General features: G+C 34.0%; 1 protein-coding gene across 16 annotated transcripts in view; it reads left to right on the forward strand.

The window, feature by feature from the left end:
- The window catches only part of LOC110462727 (putative uncharacterized protein DDB_G0271606), a 49,314-nt gene extending 29,499 nt beyond the window's left edge, over window positions 1–19,815 (forward strand). For 11 of the 16 annotated variants that reach the window (XM_021516834.1, XM_021516837.1, XM_021516835.1 and 8 more), the window contains 2 exons: window positions 2,590–2,937; window positions 4,662–8,777. In XM_021516834.1, the coding sequence (XP_021372509.1) occupies window positions 2,590–2,937; window positions 4,662–5,090 (777 nt within the window). In that variant the 3' untranslated portion in view covers window positions 5,091–8,777. Of the gene's footprint in view, window positions 1–2,589; window positions 2,938–4,661; window positions 8,778–13,080; window positions 13,162–15,269; window positions 15,337–16,025; window positions 16,167–16,907 lie in introns of those variants that run through there. The other 5 variants (XM_021516841.1, XM_021516846.1, XM_021516849.1 and 2 more) reach the window with 5 other exon arrangements.
- The last annotated feature ends 881 nt before the right edge of the window (window positions 19,816–20,696 follow it).

Genomic DNA, 20,696 nt, shown 5'->3' on the forward strand with positions numbered 1-20,696 from the left:
CTAAACTGGTCAGGAATCACATGTCTAAACTGGTCAGGAATCATATGTCTAATATGGTTAGATATTCACATGTCTAATATGGTTAGATATTCACATGTCTAAACTGGTCAGGAATCACATGTCTTATGTTGTTATAGATTTACATGTCTAAACTGGTCAGGAATGACATGTCTAAACTGGTCAGGAATCATATGACTAATATGGTTAGATATTCACATGTCTAATATGGTTAGATCTTCACATGTCTAAACTGGTCAGTAATCACATGTCTTATGTTGTTATAGATTACATGTCTAAACTGGTCAGGAATCACATGGCTTATGTTGTTATAGATTTACAAGTCTTAACTGATCAGGAATCACATGTCTAAACTGGTCAGCAATCACACGTCTAATCTGGTTTTGGAATAAAGTTACTAATATGGTCGATGAATCACATGTCTGATGTTGTTATAGATTCACATGTCTAATCTGGTCAGGAATCATATGTCTTATGTTGTCATAGATTCACATGTCTTATCTGGTTAGGGATTCACATGTCTAAACTGGTCAGTAATCACATGTCTTATGTTGTTATAGATTTACATGTCTAAACTGCTCAGGAATCACATATCTTATATGTTTTTATAGATTTACATGTCTAAACTGGTCAGAAATCAAATGTCTAAACTGGTCAGGAATCACACGTCTAATATGGTTTTGGAATAAAGTTACTAATATGGTCGATGAATCACATGTCTGATGTTGTTATAGATTCACATGTCTCATCTGGTCAGGAATCATATGTCTTATGTTGTTATAGATTTACATGTCTAAACTGGTCATGAATCCCATGCCTAAATTAAACTGGTCAGGAATCATATGTGTAATCTGGTTTTGGAATAAAGTTACTAATCTGGCCGATGAATCACATGTCTAATGTTGTTATAGATTCACATGTCTCATCTGGTCAGGAATCATATGTCTAATATGGTCAGATATTCACATGTCTAATATGGGTAGATATTCACATGTCTAAACTGGTCAGGAAACACATGTCTAAACTGGTCATGAATCCCATGCCTAAATTAAACTGGTCAGGAATCATATGACTAATATGGTTAGATATTCACATGTCTAATATGGGTAGATATTCACATGTCTAAACTGGTCAGGAAGCACATGTCTAAACTGGTCAGGAAACACATGTCTAAACTGGTCATGAATCACATGTCTAATCTGGTCAGGAATCATATGTCTAATATGGTCAGATATTCACATGTCTAATATGGGTAGATATTCACATGTCTAAACTGGTCAGCAATCACACGTCTAATCTGGTTTTGGAATAAAGTTACTAATCTGGTCGATGAATCACATGTCTAATTGGGTCAAGGATTCACATATCTTATCTGCTTTTGGAATGGTGAGTCTAATCTGGTTAGGGGAATCATGTTATCAGGTTTGGAATCACTTGTCTTATCTGGTTGAGGAATCACTTGTCCTATCTGGTTGAGAAATCACTTGTCTAATCTGACCCTGTGGATGTTTTTATGTCTATAATTTGGTCAGGATTGTGGACAGAGGTGTGCAAGTCTGATTTGGTAATAGGTTTCATATAGCTCAGCTGCTCTAAGATTCCAATTTTATAGTCTGGCCATGAAATCACATGACTTATCTGGTGGGGTATTTCTAGTAGTCACTATAACAAAGAGATATAATGTACTAGAAGTTTGGGGTAGCAGGTGTAGTTGGTTATGGAGAAATAGTGAATTTTCTGATAATTATCTGAATGGTGCCATTTAGTTAAAATGGCATCAGTGTTTTGTATACATTTTTTATAGCAAATGTTGGAAAAAACTGCATCCATTCTTCCTAGGTTATAGGCTGAAATGTTGTTATATACACAACATAGTTATTTAATTAAACGATATTGAGTAGATCACCATATATTATCTTGATATAGAGTAAATTCAGATAAAGCTTATATTATACCACTACTCCAGACTGGTAAAAAATACCCTGATTTATCATATAGTACCAGACATACCCTAAGAGGCTGTTGTCGAGGTCTGCTGTATGTTTTCAAAGTATTGAAGTCTTTTTGCTGTACATGCATTATACACATTTGTACCCTTGCTGCATCTGATCAGTGCTATCCTTTTTATACCTTAAATCATCTTGCATTGTCTATGATCTGATCAGTATTACTACTTTCCCATCTCAATATTAAGAGATCTTCAAGATGTATGCAGAAGCATTTTGAAACAGGAGTCTTATAGAAAATAAAATCTATTTTATTGATTGCAAGAAATGCATGTCTACCTTTTTAAACAAATCCATTCAGTAGTTCATAGGATTTCGACCTTCAAATCTTTTCACCAATTTGTGAAGTGCTTTCAGTATACCAACTGTTTAGGGTTGCTGGGAGTTCAAAAAGTAAATAAAATATCACTAGATATAGTTGCTTTTATGCCAAAAATATTATTTTTATTTTAGTTGGCAGAGTAAATAAAACTAAGCTAGAATATTGATAAAACATTTGACAACAGACTTTGGGTACTGCCAATGTTTGTGAGAAAGCTTTTTGATTGGTGCCTCTACCCTACAGAATCAATATGGCGGCCTGAAGCAGTTAGGAATTGATCCCAGTCAGGTAAAGGTCAAACAGGACGCAAACGCTGTCCTGGATGCAGAGCAACAACAACATCAGATGGCTCCCCCTGGGGAGCACATCAAGGTAGACAAGCCAGATTCCAATATGGCTGGTGAGATGGATAAAAATCTTCTCAATGAAAAAACCGGGAAAAACAAGAAGCATGATTCCAACCAGGCCGGGGAAATGGAGCCAGACCCCAAGGCAGATCATCAGGTTGGACCTGCTCCTCCAGCTAACGACAATGTTGATCCACCCAATGTAGCTGACAATCCACAGCAAAATATTCCACCTCTTAGAGAGGTAGGCGATGTAAATGTGGCTAATCCCAATGTGTGGTAACTTGTATTGTCTTAACTCACTCACCCCTGAATTTTCATAATAAACTATTCCAACCCTTGAACTGGAGGAGTTCAAATGTGTCTTCAGGGGTGAATGAGTAAACAGGTCTTACTGTGTCCGGGTTTTCGGGAACAATTTATGTGTTATTTAAGCCATGTTCAATGTTCAGTGTTAGATATACTATGTTATCATGACCTTCTTCCTCGGTTTAAAGAGGTACGATCAGCAAATCGTGTAGACTCTCTGCCATCAGTAACCATTTGTTTTTGATGGAATGATTAATTTCATTGATTAAAAAAAGATGATCAATTTTAAAAACAGACATTTTGTGAAAAAAAGTTAATTTGATAAAGAAATACCGGTATATCCTACTGGAAATGGAATATTTGCATAAAGAATTGTTTGAATGATATTGCAAAATATGATGTAGCGCATATTGTTCAATATAATTGGTAAAGATAAAGCAGTTCACCAAAAACTTTTCTGTATAACTGATCAATCATAGCCAAGATGGACAAATTACTGTAGAAGTGGAAATTTTAGCAATGTGGAAATAGTCATTTTTGACACCCGATTCTGTGGTGATTGATTTGCACAAAACTATCCAAGTGGAACTGTTTATTTATAGCTATAGGTTAATTATAGGTCAATAGAATATACAGATTTCAAACTATTGCCATCGCGAAATTTTTTGATTCCGCAATCAATTTAAAGGGTCACATTACGAACATTTCTACACCTGAAAAGTTATTTATAGATTGTAGATATATAAAATATATAGGTTTTAAAACTATTGCCATTGTGAAAATGTCCATATATACCCCAATCGGTAGAAAGAAGGGTCATGATGCGAACATTTCCACACACGAAAATTTCGACTTCGCAGTACCTGATATGAATTGTGTTACGTTGTTACATATAATGTGTGTGTGTGTGACTTCCCTATGTTAACTGTTACATGCTTTTATTTACTGTGTAAAACTGTTTGTTACATGTTACATGTTTTTATATACACTTTGGAATTCTATGTTTGACCTGTTTGTTTTAACACTCGTAGATCTCTATTTCTTGTTATCTCATGGTGTACTCTTGAGTAGTTGACACGCATACTAAATTCTGCTTGGTTAGTGGTTTTAACTCACGAGGCTTTGGACATTCTATGTCATAGCGCAGCATCCGTCCATGGTCTGTTTTGTCAATTTTATACCTTAATATCTCTGGAAGCAATAAGAAAGTCTGTCTGTATTTATCATAAAGATTAAATTGACATTGATTTGTCATTAAATAGACATTAAAGTTCAAATTAGACAATAAAGAAAATAAAGACAGAAAAATAAATAAGGGAAAAAACCTGTGAGCATTTAGGGCCTCAAGGGAATCTTTAAATTGTTTCATATTTAATAATCTGAATATATCTATAATACCCCTAATGTCGGAACCCTAATAAAGAGAAAAAACATCTGATTTTTCTTTACAAATACAAATGTTTTGACCAATTTGGAAAATCCCCCACAAACCTTGAAATTTAAACTTATTTTACACTGAAGAGAAGCAAGAGCAGTTCAATATAAATAGTGGTTCATCCTCAGTGAATATTACATCGCCAACAGTTACCTAGGTTACTATAACGTGACGACTTGTCTGGTGTAGTCATGGTGAGAGCTATCTGATTGGTTCCTCTACAGAGTTTGGACCAACCCTTACCACATAGGAATAATGATCTCCTTGATGTAGAAAAACAAGGACATCAGGTGGCGCCCCCTGGTGGTCACATCAAGGTAGACAAGCCAGATTCCAATATGGCTGGCGAGATGGACAGAAATATCTTCAAACATAAAAAAGGGAAGGATGATTCCAATCAGGCTGGGGAAATGGTGCATGGTGCGAAAATCGGAAACCACGTGGGACCTGCCCCTCCCCAAGACAACAATGTTGACCCACCCAACATACCTGACGGACATCAGGATCAACACACTCCATCGCCCCGACATGGTGGTAAAGTGAATAAACAAAAAAGCGGTCGACGTCCTAGATTGATGAACCAAGATACAAAATTCCACTTTCCCCGTCATCTTGCTAGTGTTGACAATGCACCCCCTAACATGTGGAAATAAACTAGTAAAAAAGTGTATAAAAGGGATGAGAAACCCTGTTAATTGTGTAAATATCCTCATACAAAATAAATGGGATAGGAAATCTGGAATACAACTTTTTCTCAAAATGTGCTCTCATTACAAATTGGATGAGTATCATGGTATAAAGAGGATAAAAATGATAAAATATTATGTATTTCCTGGACATGCTCGAATGAAAAATAATTCTTCAATATTTTCAACCCTTTTTTTAGTTCAACCAAAATTCGTGTCCACAAAACATGTTTTATATTCATTAATGTTATGCCTTGTATTTTCTTGATCTGTGCTTTAAATCTGGGTGACATTTCAAGTGCCATGCTCACGTGCCTTATGTTGTTATTAGGGTAGGCTGTAAGGATGTACGTGTCGGCCAGGATGGGTGTGTACGTGTTTGATGATGTGTATCTGACAAGGCTTCACTGCTAGAATCAAAAGTCCAAATAGCATTAACTACACCCCTTAAGACACATTTGAACTCTTCCAATTCAAAGGTTGGAATAGTTCATCATGAAATTTAGGGGTGAATGAGTTGAAGCAAACCACAACGGACAAAGAATTTGGCAAAACGCCTTCTAGAGGTTGTTTAGAAGGAATAGTTTACGATAGCCATGTTAATTGTAAAGTTTACTTTATAAACAAACTACTGTAACTTAAGGTCTGCAAAAGCTTTGAGAAAAAAATCAATAGAAATGTGAAATTGGGAAATAGAAATATTTGAATCTGTGATTCCAAACATAAGTTACAGTCGTTCATAGGAGTGTGCCTGATAAATTGTTCATATAAGTATACAAGGATGTACGTATGAAAGTAATGGTGTCTAAATCATGTTTGTATGTTACTGCATAGGTAAGTAATTACCAAATTGAGAAGTTTATATGTTATTTGCTTTTAGAAAAAGTAATGTAACATATTTTGTACAGTTTTTTGCTCATTGGTGATCTAAAGACAGTAGACTCTGGTTTTGCTGTGAATGTCACTCTTTAAGAATGTCCATATAAAGATGCAAGGATTGCCAAAAATACTTTCCCCAGATACATAGTGGTTGCTGTCCTATTTCCATATAAAACTTTAGAATGAACTATAGATCTACCGATCACAACCAGCTATATGTAAGATATTTTCTGTTAGTAAATAAAGATTTTTGATGTAATGAAGATCTCATGACCTTGTGTATATGGGCAGATTTTTGCAGTGAAATAGCAACTGGCCTGTTATACAAATGGTTTGGGTTTGATTTCTTGTGCTAGCATGGAATTTTCCAAGATATTATCGCATTGCTGCCATAGAGCCCCTTCAGGACTCGTCAACTTAAAAGTAGCCAACCTTCAGGTATATACATAGGACTAAAAGTCAGAGATCCACATCTCATTGCATTAAAAAATCTTATTATTTATGAAGGCTTCCAAACAGTTACTATGTAATCAATTCTAGTCTTATTAAGATATATTTCATAAACATCGTATTGAGTTAAGTAATATAAGTTCCTGGTAAAGAAACATTCAGGTTCGAGGGATTTCTTTTTTTACGTTTTTCTCTTGGTCTGTGTCCTTTCTTGTGTATAAATATTTCCTTTTTTTCTGTTTCAGTTGTTTTTCTTGTTCTGTTCTTAATTTCTTTTTCTGTTTTGATTTATTTGCAGAGACACTTTTAGGATAGGAACGTTTGTATCTTTTATTTCATAGAAGCCAGCCTTACCTGACCCAACAATTACATTAACAGCACCCATTCTGTAGTTGTTGGTTTTCCAGTGTGTCCCCCGGCCTGTAACCCACAGGTGCTTAGTTGTGGTCCATTCCTGATATGAAAAAGATTTTTTTTAGTGTACCTGTACTTGCTTGTGTATTTGAAGTTAAATTTCTTAGGATTTTTGTTACGGATTAACATATATTTCATCTTAAACACATCTGTAAAACATTTTGAGATATTTTTCTCCAAAGTCACGCTGACATTTACTATTCTGCTTTGTTGAAGGAAGCTTTAAAGGCTAAGTCTCGGAATTGAAGGAAGCGTTTTTCAAATAAACTTAGAACTGACGAGTTCTATATAAGCAAAGTGTCAGAACTTAAGTTAATTGTGTTATGTAAATGAAATCTCAGAATTTAAGTAGAGGGCTTCTATATCAGCCAGGTCTCAGATGTCAAGTCGATGACTCTGTATAAGCTCAGTCATGGAGCTTGAATTGATGATTGCTTGTTAAGTAATGTTTCAGAACTCTAGTCGAGGGACAGTATGTCAGTCTCAGAATCATTTCTGTTAAGTCATGATCTACTGATCACAAAAAGGAATCTATAGTTTTAGTCACAACTACTATACATAAACCATACACTAGATACTGTAAATGTCTGTAGAATTTGTGTTTACACTGTATTATATTATTTAACATACAATTGTTTTCTATATTCGGAACATCATGAGCTGACACCTGCCAAATTATATAAAGGCACTATATTGATATGTATTAAGTCACCGATACTTATTTCATTAAGTTTATGTCACATTATTGACAAAAAAAACATTCCATCACCTTATTTTTTACCTGGTATATGTTCTATGTTTAGGACTGGTTTCCATGGTTTTATTTTTTTCAGTATTTGTTATCGTTGTTTTGCCTTATTCTGTAGGAATATTTCCTTTACCGTGAATGTTTGATGTTCAAAAGAAAGATATGCGTTGGTGATATAACACGTACCGTAGAATTATAGCAATACTCTTCGTCATTCCAACAGGTTTTAGTTGACATAAAACTGTCTGTCCTGCTTCATTTAGTTTCGTCAATATTTACCTCGCATGCTCCACAGGGCTAAGTGATCTGATGCTGTGGTGTGGCATCGATTGTCAATCTACATTTTCTATAAAACACAACTTATCAAGAAAGTTATTTTGACCAAATATGGCATAGATCATTATAAGGCTACAGGAATTATGCTGGGTGTGCCCTTCCGTATAACTTGCAAAAGGGAAATAGGGATTAATATTTAAAAGTATACTAGGTTTAAATGAAGGGACTTTGGCCTACATGTAATTTGGTATTGAATTTCCAAGGGAAAGGGAATTCAACATTGTATAGATTTAAGCTACTGCCATGGGCAACAGAGATGTTTGGCTCAAAATAGGGCAAAAGGATAGCGCCTTAAATATGAGTGAAGGGGTTTTACCTTTATGGCATCGAGTACCCTTAAAGAAAACCAGGAAAGCAATACTGGCTTATGGGTTTCTTATTAAGATTATGAATACAGTCTGTAGTCATCCAATATTCTCTTTTCTTAAATAGTTCTTTTTACACCTACTTCAAAATAAACACATCTTGTGAGACTAGGGAATATCTGCACAACGTTAAACCAGCAATAATATTGTACAAGGAAAAAGATCAATTAATTTTCATTTGCAGTCATGAATTGAGAACTATTTTAATTTTCAAATTAAATCCAAGTTTTGGGCGATTTCCCTTGACGACTCCTGTGATAAAAAAAAAATGATGTCAGAAGTGTAAAAATGAGTTGGATATGGATATCTCATTCATGATCGTAAACATCGAGAATCTAAATTAAGCGGTATAGACAGGTGTTGTATAGGTAGGAAGTAGGTTAGTTTGTAGTAGGGGATTGAGGCTTGAAATCATTTTGTAATAAATATTTAAATTATGATAATAAAATAATGTGAAATTGATGTGAATTTCTTGTTATCAGTCGAGATGTAGCTAGAATTGACTTTAACAGTCAGATTTGACATCATATTACGATTAGATTTGATATTTTAATAAACAGTTATTATGATACCAAACTAATTTTAGTAGTGTAATACAATTTTACAATGATTACAAGCAAAGTTTTGGTACTAGTACTGTGCTCAAGATTTATCAGATTCGAAAAAAAAAAATGTATTGCTTACTCTTTTTGCCTTCCTTTTGATGAAGATACGTTTTTATGATATATTATTTTAATACATGTTTTTATGATATATTATTTTAATACATGTTTTGACATACTGAAATCCTGACTTAATTACTTTAAGATTTTCACTGATATCAAATCTGGTATCACTGATAGATTCAACACAGACCAAGCTCTGATTGCCAACATATTTAGAAATTAAATGGACAAACTTCCAATTACCAAACACGATTAGAAATATTACAGGCTGACTCCGACGTTAAACAAAATCAGAAATAAAAAGACCACTGACTCTGATTATCCACAACATCAGAATTAACACAGATCGACTCAGATTGGCCATTCCATGAACTCGGACCTTGCGACTCTGATTGAGTAAACCATTAGAAATAAGAAATAACATATAAGACCGACTCAAATTGTTAACAAGACTGGATAATATCTTCAATAAGACTCATCAGTTTTGAAATATGTAATATCAAAGTTTTACTTTCTACACAAACAATATCAGGCTAAAGGTAATTTTAATATGTACATTGTTTGCATAGAAAGTAAAACTTTGATAAGACATGAATATTGTACTCTGGAATATCCCTTCAGTAGTCACGATAAACCAATACAAACTTGGTTATATAAAGTTTATTAATCATCTAGATATATTGTAGCTTTGACAAACTAAAAATGAAACGAATAATTGAATTGTCAACACAATTTGTTAGTTTTTCTGATTGGTTTTCAACATTTTGTAAACTGTCTAAATACAGACTTCAGGTCTGGTTCTGTTAACTCTGTGACATTGATAACTGGCCGATAAACTGCTATGTTCACAACAAAATGTTGAATTGCACCCTCTGGAGTTGGTCGTTATATTGTGGGTTTCGGCAGTCATATCCACCCACGGTTGGTAAGTTGATTTTTGTTCAGTTGCTGTCCGCTTGAATAAGATTATCAATTAGTTATGGTGAAGGAGATGGTTTAGTGGTGTGGGTAGCTTTATCACTTAAAAAACAGCACCAGAAGCTAGAGACTTGAACTCATTCACATCTGAAATTTAATAATGAACTATTCCAACCTTTGAACTGGAAGGGTTCAAATGTGTCTTCAGGGGACAATGAGTTAAAGGCACGCCTGGCGTCTAGGAGTACTGTTTTCCTGCTATGTATTCTTGTGATATATATAAAGAGCTAGAGTAGACGATTTTAGTTTTTCTCCACCCCATTCCTCCCCATCGATCTCTGTGAGCGTTGGAGTAGGGCTGTGATATACATGTGACTAGAAAACTTCTACAGAAATACTAGGTGCCTGGTATACCAAAATGTAAACTACTCGCATCCGAATGAGGATTTCTATAAAAGGAATTAATCTACACATTGAGATCTTATTGTTGTGTAAGAAACTTTAAGGCAGTATATATATTACAAAACTGATTCCCTTTAATGTCAGGCTGAAGGTCACTTTGATAACCTTTAAAATCAGACTGAAGGTCATTTTGATAACCTTTAATATTAGGCTGAAGGTCACTTTGATAACCTTTAATATCAGGCATTTTTACCTCTAGTGCATGCATTTTTTAGCCCGTCACAATTTAATTAAAACATTTTTTTATGTCATGGCGCAACACCAATCAACCCTCCGTCCGTTAACTTTTCTTTTAAAAAGCTACTAGTCCAGAACGGTTTTGTGGATTTTAACTAAATTTGGTCTGCAGCATCCTTGGGCCATAGGCACTCAATTTTGTATAAACGGGTGTGGCCCCCCTGGGGGCAGAGAAATGGGTCTGAATAGGGAAAATAGAAATAAACCTTTAAAATTCTTCTTCTACCATCCCTTCATCCAAATTTGGTCAAGGGCACTCAATTTTGTATAAACGTTGGGCGTGGCCCCAAGGGCAGAGGGCGGGGCCCAATAGGGGAAATACAGGTAAAACCTTTGTAATCATTCTTCTACCATAGGGATTACAGGATTTTATCATTTGTTTGTTTCTTATGACCTTTTTTAATTGATGTTAGCTACTAGTTTATATTGATCTGTTCAAATAGAGGTGTGGGTGCTGGGAGAAGGGAATCTTACAAACATATAACCTAATTACAACACTGCACTGTTTAGTGTGTACTTATGAAGGATCTCCCAATATGCATTTGTTTGTTGATTTTGTCCTACCATTCAAGATATAACTTATTACTGTAAGTATATGATCTCTAGGCACTGGTACAGGGTGGAGATGTACATATAACTGTGTTACACTTCTTGACACTGTCATGTTCCTACAGTACACAGGCATTTAAAAAATATTTCACTGTAAAATTTATGTTATTTCCCCAATATTTATATAAAGATGATTATAGGTTGCAGGCTTTTTAAGGGAGTTGGAACAAATTATTCCCAACCAAAAAGTCCTAAAAGAAAGAATAGGACTAGTTAAGTGTTGTAGATATGCTGTCTGTTTATACACTGAAGGTCTGGGGTTTTGAATCCCAATAGCAAAAACGTTTCTTGTGAAAATGAGAGTAATAAGAATTATTCTTTTGTACCAGTATGTAATTCTTTGCAATTACATGTATAAGTAAATGGACAGGCATGTTCTTCATTGAAGATACAGCACACAGCGTTGGGACTCTAAACCCAAAGTGGAGATTTTCCATTGAAGTTTGTATTTTCCCCACAGAGAAATTTCGTTGAAGGAAAAGTTGTTCGAATTTTCCCCCCAGTTAATCTGAAACAATATATGTATCTATGCAAAGCTAAGAATAAAATAGGATAGGGAAATCTTTCATTTTAAAATTAACTGTTTACTTGTACAAATTTTGCTATGGTGTTCGGGTCAAGGTTCATGGATGGTTATAATATAAGTTAAAGCGTAGATGCATATGGTGGTTTTGGATAGGTACATGTTTATTTACTGACATAATTCATTTTAACTTGAAATTACACATGACGGTAAAAATAGCTGAAGCTATATATCTGCATGTACACAAAGTATTTACGTTCAGTTATTAACATATTTACTATACCTTCGCTGATTGAAGAGCTGAAATACTGTCTGATATATATGGTGAATGCTTATACACTACAAAACATTTGTTGCTGCATGCAGGCTTGGTGAAAATGTCCTATAGAATGCTTCATGCAAAAATATTGTTGCATGCAACTGGCTTTGGGAAAAAGATGGACATGTGTAATTAACTGCTAGACATGTACTAATAGGCTAGTGTATCTCATATATAAAATGTAAATGTGGTGTATAATGCCTGTTAAAAAAACCTGAATTTTGTATATTGCTTGTTTCTGTGGTATACTTATAAACAACCCTTGCTATAGTGGCCTTTGTTCCAATATACAGGGCTGTTCGTTGAAATTAAATCAATATAAAATCTTTTCCCTGCAAAAATGGATTTTGTACAGTCAAAATTTGTTTTATTTGATTATTGTTTTATTTCCAAGCAGTAAATTTCCGGCTCTACCTATAATGTACATGTGTTAAATTTGTTTTATTGCATACATTCGTTCTCTTCCATTGAGCTTTGACTCTTACGTCGAATTTATCTACCTGGTAATTGTTCAAGGTTGAAAAAGATTTTTCAAAAACAATACACAATATGTGTATACAATTCCACTTGCCTGAAGTCCAACATTTTTATTTTACACCAGAGCTTGTAAAAAGTTTCAGTACCAGGCACTTCCCATGAATATATAGGCCCGGCAATATCTGCCTTAAGGCTGCATGGTACTCTAAATGTAAAATTGTATACTTCTGACACAAATACTAATGTATTTATCTCTAACAGATTTGTGATGTCTCCTACACTTTTAAATCACAATTTTTGACTGTATATATAAAATAATTCTCTGATCTGTATATAATTATTGGACTGCTTCTTTAAAACTTCAGTATTAAACAGTTTACCTGACTTTTCCATTGATCAAGTATTAACTTCTACAAGATGTTTATATTTCAAGGTAGACAACTCTTTTTTCTCCTATTTGTTTGTATGAGGTATATTTAGTGTGATATGTCTGCCTTGTTTTGACCAGAATGGCTAGTTGTAAGATGGAGGTTACCCTGTACTTCTGGATTTCAGAATGATCGATTTGTCGGCCAGGACAATGAAGGCCTAGATAACTGGAACGGGATCAATCCACTGGTAGATGATCGATTTCAGGTAGATCAGTGTTCAAACATGTACCGGTATATACACAGCAGTCTAGATGTAATATAGACAAGATATAAATAAAATAAATTAAATCTGATGACTACCTGGCCCTGAGATCATAAAACAATCACAAGTTTTGACTTAAGCAATCACAGATAGCATAATGAAAAGTGATGCCATATGTGATTGACTTAGCAAAAACTTCAGCATCAGATTGCATTGTTTTTAAGTCTTGACTTAGCCAATCACAGACAACGTCATAAAAAGTGACGCCATACGTGATTGGCTGATCAAACACTTAAGTCTCATATTGTTTCATGAAACCGTGTCTTGTCTGTAGAATCTCTCAGGTGGGATACAGGCAGGTACATAATCAATTCTTCATTACACCCATAAACGATCTGTCCTATATAAAATGTATGTGTACAGACAGACCAGGAAGTCTTGGGTTGATGTTAAGGAAGAGGCATTGATCTTCTTCATGAAGGACCTAATAGAATATTGAGAGAAAGAGGGTGTCCTGTTTTTGTTAAGTGTTTGTATGTCAACAATAAGCTTCACTAAGAAAACCATAGAACGACATAGAAATATTCATCACTTCATTAAGCTAGTATAAAGTAGATCATGCAATGTCATGTGATTAGTAAATATATAATTATTTTATTTAGAATGGGTACCGGACTTATACTGGAACTGTATATACCAAATACACCAGATATATTTTCATTGACATTATACCAGATATCTAGATGATTTATAGACGTCATGGCCATCATCAGATCTTTAAAATCTATTTGTTAAGGGGTGGGCCTATCACTGAGCATGGATATGTCGCATTCAAAATAAATAAATTATTATATTTGTTTATTTTCATTTAACAGATCAATGGTGAAATATTGTGTCATCAAGAAATTCTAGATGGGATAGATTGTATGTGTTCAAGTCAACAAACTTTCTGTAAATGTTCCTTGGTTTGGCTAGTATATATAATATATTGTCCGTTATCCAGGACTCTAATGATCCTGATTTGTTGATGTCTAAGGTCAAACAGTGTTACTGTGATAACATCATAGGTAAACAGAGAGATTAAATATACCCTTCAAAATATTATCTAAACGGTGTTACCTGTGTGATGTTTTCACTTGACTATCACCCTCAGTTTCGTGTCGTTATATGTGTGATGTCATGTTGTAATCAGGGCCACTCGCCAGAAATGCGGGTGCTTCATAGTAATTAAACTGTTCAATTGTCTGTCAACACTTTCATTTCCCGAGATTATCTCATTTATGCATTCAGAAGCCAAACATTTCTGAAATTTCACATAGGGAAATGTAGATATATGAAGAGATTTAACAAGTTACTGAGGTCAATGTAAACAAAAAAAGTACAGAGGAATATTCTGTAAAAAAAGAAAGGCAAATTATATTGCCTTTCTATATTCTAGTTGTCAACATAGTGTGGTGTTTATGTTGTGTTGTGTACTAGTTTCATTATCAGTTTAGAATTTCATTTCAGAATATTTCAGATCATGGGTACAAGAGGAAATAGGCAAAAAGCAAAGCCTATGAATGCCCTTTCCTTATTGTTAATTGTGTTTATTCAATATTGCTCTAATCCAAATCTTCTTAAATACTTACGATGAAGAAAAGAATAGCAAACTTAACATAGTTATTCATGATGACCCAGGAATTGAAAATGTCAAATTAAAATTTTGTTGTCAAACAATCCCTGTCCAAAATCATCACTGTCATTAAGGATATCATCTTTCTAGACTAATGGTGTATCCTCCACTTCCTTTCTAGATCTGTCACTGTTTGGTTGGTTATATTGTAGTGTAGAGTTTATCCTGATTGGTAGATTCTGTAGTATAGTAAATATAATAGCTTTATGATTTGCACTGGTGGTGAATTGTAGCACTTCACTTGTAAGAGCAGCTTGGATTTATTTGCTTTTATTTTTGTGTTATTCTTCTTCAAAAGGAGAAATATACATGTATGTCATTTTCTTTAAAAAGGTATCGAAAATATTAATATATATTTTTAAATTAACAATACATTGTTTGTCCATTGATCCTAATTAAGTGACTTGATAATGATGCCTTTTCCTCGATTTTATAGAAATTCCAGGACAATGGGGAGGAAGAAGAGAAAAAAGCGTTGGACGAAGAGGAGGGAAAAGATGGAGGTAAGTTATAAAGTGATGACCAGGGTCTTCTGTTATAAAGTGATGACCAGGGTCTTCTTTAAATTGTCATGTTCACCCTTCATTTCCTTATGTCTGTATAAAGCTTCACAACAACATAAAAATTCTACTTTGATCTGGAAGCAAATATCAGAAAATTTAATAACTGCAGCATTATACCGTCGGCATTCTCATCTCTGTGGAGGTGGAAATTCCTTATTAGGCTTGAAAATGTCTGTAATCCTTAAAACTGAGCTACTAAACCATGTAGGAATGTAGTTCTTGATCAAATGTGGCTATTCAAGTGTCCAAAAACTGATTTAAGATAAGGTGATATTGTTCAGCGTGAAAATATTCAATGTTCACTGTACTTATATAATTGTAGACCGGGAAATTTTCATTATAGTTTAATTTTTCGTCTTTTCAACCTCTGGAATGATGCAAATTTATCATAACAGCAAAAAGTAGTCAACAATATAATTTACAAAGTAATTCAATATGAAAGGTGAAATCAACACTGGGAGAATTCAGATTTCACAGACGGAGGGTGAAAGTTTGACTGGGCGAAAATTTAAAGGTATATAGTTACAGATACACAAAAATTAAATGTATCAAATGAAATATACTCTGTAAGTCATGCCAAAAATCTACAAAGTGTGGTCCTAATTGTACTGAACGTGACTGTTTGTCAGACAATAATGACGGGGACTACGAGGATGACTACGATGCCAAAGACAAGGAAGACGAACCGGTGGACAGACAAGACAACAACCCCCCGGACCCGTTCGCCAACAAGCCCTAGAACCCCTTCAACAACAACCAGCGACATTCAGGTACTGTTATATAAAAATAGTGCCCACAGTTGCACTGACCAGTACCACTGGCCTGGTCACATGACAAAGGATCATTTACACCTGTAATCAGACTCCAATATTAAGGTTACATGCCACTGTACATATAATACTTACAATATATAATAATAATAATAATATACAACATTTATATAGCGCTCTATATAATTTGTAAAATTACTCTAAAGCGCTTTACAACATATGGATAATAGTAATGGTTATAATTGTGAAAACGAAAAAACCCAACAAAGGCTTGCAATCACTTTTATACATTTAAGCAAGCAATGTGCACATAATTGAAACAAATAAAAGGGTGGTATTTACATAATGTCTTTGCAAAGATTATAATATGACCTCTTACACATTTTACATGTGATTTGTGTTACAGTTAATTTAGTTAAGGATGAATGCTACCTTACACAGTAAATCATAATGTAAGAGGACAACATGGCAGAAACTTGCTTCTAGTTTTATTTATTCCGGGCATAGAAGGCTGGAATTAGTTCCAACTACATGTACCCAGGTATATATGACCTGAAATAGAGTTTCAGTTGATATACCTGTTCAAAGTCAAGTCACCTATTACAAACACATTTGTTCAAGGTTAAGTTGGATTACAGGTTGAGATCCTTGTGTGATAAAAGCTGTTCCTGTGTTAAGATTACAATAACAATGTTATTTCAGAGAAAACAGTATTCATAATTATCTATATTTTTGTTCCAGACAAATTATCAGAACACCAAGGATGAATCTCACACGTGGCCAAGCCTGCACATGAAAACATGAAAACACCACAATACACAATCTTCATGAAACAAGCTCACTGAAGGTCCTGATTAAAAGATTAGTAATTAAAAAAAAATAAAACTGTGTGTTGCTGGTCAAAATGGTGCCATACCATCTAGCCCGGTCTTATGAAGTTCATTTAGTCACAATCACCAGGAAACAAATCACAAATTTTCTATCCTCGTCCTCCGTACTGAGCATGGAATGGAATAGGATCAGTGTTTTATTTTGATATTGAATGGAAATCTCTTTTAGATGTACATTATGTTTTATGAGACCAAGCTATTATAATCATATTCCATGCAATCAACCAGAGGTATATAGTATAAAGTATATACCAGTAATGAATAGAATTGATCAGCAATGTATCTTGGATGTTGGAACATCACAATCTGAGAAACCCGAGCGGTGAAATTGTGGAGTCCAGAATGAGGCTGTGCCAAGTTCTAGGCTTGGAAACTGTTCAATACTATTTTTGCCATGAAACATGATCTTAAGCTTTTATAAAACAATTGTTACATCACTAATGTAAGGTTTCATTTGAAACAAGCAGAAAGAGCTCAAAGCTACTTCACTATGTAATACCCATTGGTAATGGGAGACACTTCAACCCCAAAGAAGGGGAGATAACTGTCCAATATGAAGAGGAGGACAGTATTATAGTTACTCTGGTGGTAATTTCTTAGTTCCTGGTGAGTTTGTTTTGTCTTGTTACTCATTGTTATCATGATAGTTGAAACATATTTCTGACCAAATCATTTCGCATTTTCCTCATTTTCCGTAGCTTAGGTCTGGGGATTATGGTGTTTTTAATTATTTCTGAGTCATTTTTTGATAGTTAAAGATAATGGGAAGAACATGATTTTAGCTGTAGGTAAATACACTACACTACGCTGACGTTGCTGTAGGTTTTGTAACGACATCTTACGGTCCATTATCGCCATTGTGATATACAGGTACAAAAGTGGAGTTGAGAAGGTCTTCGTTTTTCTGTCTGTGATAAGATTGGAAAAAAAGGACACATATGATCAAATGCAGAAAGAATGTTGTTTGATGTAATTGGTATATCTGACATAATTAAATATCTAATATACGTTATATTTTGTAAGAATGAGAGTTTAATGTATCAAATTTTGAACTACTTTAAGCAATATAAAATTTGTAAAATATGTTTTTGTTCATGAGGCAATGTTTCTGTGAAGACTTACACCCATTCACCCCAAAAGTCATATTTGAATTGAATCAATGACTGGGCAAGTCCAGTTTAAATATGTAGGGGTGAATGAGTTAATACACCTGATAGAAGATATGTGAATATTTGAAGAATCAGGAACAACGACAGAAACTTTGATACACCAACTGTCTGATCCTGATATCGATGTGATGCAAAACATCTTCATCTAAATGTAAATAAATATAATAATAATTTTTGTGCCTTTTCGGAAGAGTAAGGTACTCTCTGTTACACGTCTGATGTAAGAGAAACAAGCACCTGTTACGTCCGTAATGACCTAACTGTAGATATAGTGTCACTGCAATAAAGCCATCTCTATATACTGTGTATATAAGGGTGTGGGAGGAGGAGTGTGGATGAGTGATGCTTACGATCAGTTCTTGAATGTTTATTATAACTATGAGTGCTACATACACAAATGCTATCTCAATACTGCTGTACTGTATTTGTGCTCTCTATCTATTTACGTTTGTTTTTCTGTTGTTTGTTCCTATTGTGTTGTGACCAGACTGTCGAGATCTGATTTGATATTACCAGAAGGATACCATTGGACTCTAGATTGATTTATACAGTAACTATGATGTGGTAGTACTAGAGCTATTACTGTTGTTCCAGCCTCTGTTTAGAATGTGTACATGTACACTGTAGATGTATTGAAAAGCATTATGAATAGACGTTTGAGTTACAAGTTTGTACATTTGTGTTTGTTACTGAGGATGAATCTTTGCGCTGGGTTTATTGTGTTCTTGTAGACCCTGAGTTGTATCAAGTCTTCATTATACATTAAGATAAATTTAATTCTTTGCAAATTAACTCATTCACCCCTGAAATTTTATAATGGACTATTCCAACCTTTGAATTGGAAGAGTTCAAATTCGTCCTCAGGGGTGAATGAGTTAAGGACTATTTAAACTGAAAACAAAAATCAGCTACATACTATATACAGCAAGCAAACCTTTTGAAAAATTGGTATAAAACCTCTTTTAACTTAATTTAAAAAAAAATGTTCTTGTTGTCTAAATTATAACTTGCAGGAATATTTCAAGTTTTGCAGCTAACATTATTTTTAGAAAATTATGTTAGAAAATTAATGTCCCTAACACATTCACCCCTGAAGACACATTTGAACTTTTCCAATTCAAATGTTGGTATAGTTCATTATGAAATTTCTGGGGTGAATGAGGAGAGGTAAGGTGGCTTGATACAGGTGCATTGTCTCATGTTATTAGCTGTAAAGCAATGATAGTACATTTGTGTGTGTTAAAGAGAGGTATATTTGCTTAATATTGTACTTACCAAATGTACATATGGTATTGTTTATAATTTCATTTGTTTTGTTTCCTTAAGAAATGTTTGAAGCAGGATGCTTTATTTTTCCCAAACTTTTCGGAGATTTTTACAATTGAGATGTAGATTGATACAAGAATGACATAATCCTGAAGGCAATCTTTGAAGCTTTGTTGACTGTACGCCAGGCAGTGTTAAGTATTTAAAATATTTTATATTTTGCTTGTTGTCGAGGAAAAACTTATATGTATCTTAACGATCTGATTTCTTTTTAGAATATGAAAACAAGCCTGCTTGGTTAATTATTCATATTTGAAGTAAAAATAAACAAGTGACTTTATAATATTTAATGCATGTTATACTCTAAATTTGATAAATATATATTTTATTGATGCTTTATATAATAGCCTAATTTAAATGTATATTTCTTTCCTTGTCTTAAGGGCCTAATCATACATGTATTTCCGTTTTGTTAGAATCCCACTGCCATTCTATCCATGCAAGTTACCGGTACATTAAAACATGTACATATATTGTTTGCTTTCCATGTTATTACAACGTTGTCAGTTTCGCTGTTCCATTTATTCTCAGAGGGTCAAAAGAAAAATTAGATGGAGACTTTAATCATGAATGCTAATTGTCAGAAAGATGAAAGGATGTATATTTGCAATGAACATGTAGATTTATACGAGTTTTCAAGGGTGCAGGTGAAATGGCTGTGGTGACCCGTGCATTTAAACAAATCTGCTTTCACAAATTATATGTGTACAGTGTATATATTTTCTAGGTACATATTATTTGGCAGTGTGTGATTTATGGAGAACTTTAAAAAGTTTTTCTTACAATGATATAATGATTGAAACATTCTATAAACAAAAAGGAAAGCAAATTTTGTAAAATCGAATCATCTCTGAAGGTGGTTATTTCAATGATGTTTGGATAGAAATTGAAAATCGATTTTAAATTTAAAGTACAAAGTAACAAATTGATATACCTGGTGAAACATGTTTTAATATCTTTTAAGATTAACTAGTACTTACTGTTGAGAAAATGGTATATTGTATTCTTCTAGAGAACTTCTCCCTGGCTATGTCGAACAGTTGATAAATGAGCCATCTAGAGAACTTCTCCCTGGCTATGTCAAACAGTTGATAAATGAGCCATCTAGAGAACTTCTCCCTGGCTATGTCGAACAGTTGACAAAT

The sequence above is a fragment of the Mizuhopecten yessoensis genome, unplaced genomic scaffold, assembly GCF_002113885.1.
Source record: "Mizuhopecten yessoensis strain PY_sf001 unplaced genomic scaffold, ASM211388v2 scaffold10829, whole genome shotgun sequence".
Lineage (NCBI taxonomy): Eukaryota > Metazoa > Mollusca > Bivalvia > Pectinida > Pectinidae > Mizuhopecten > Mizuhopecten yessoensis.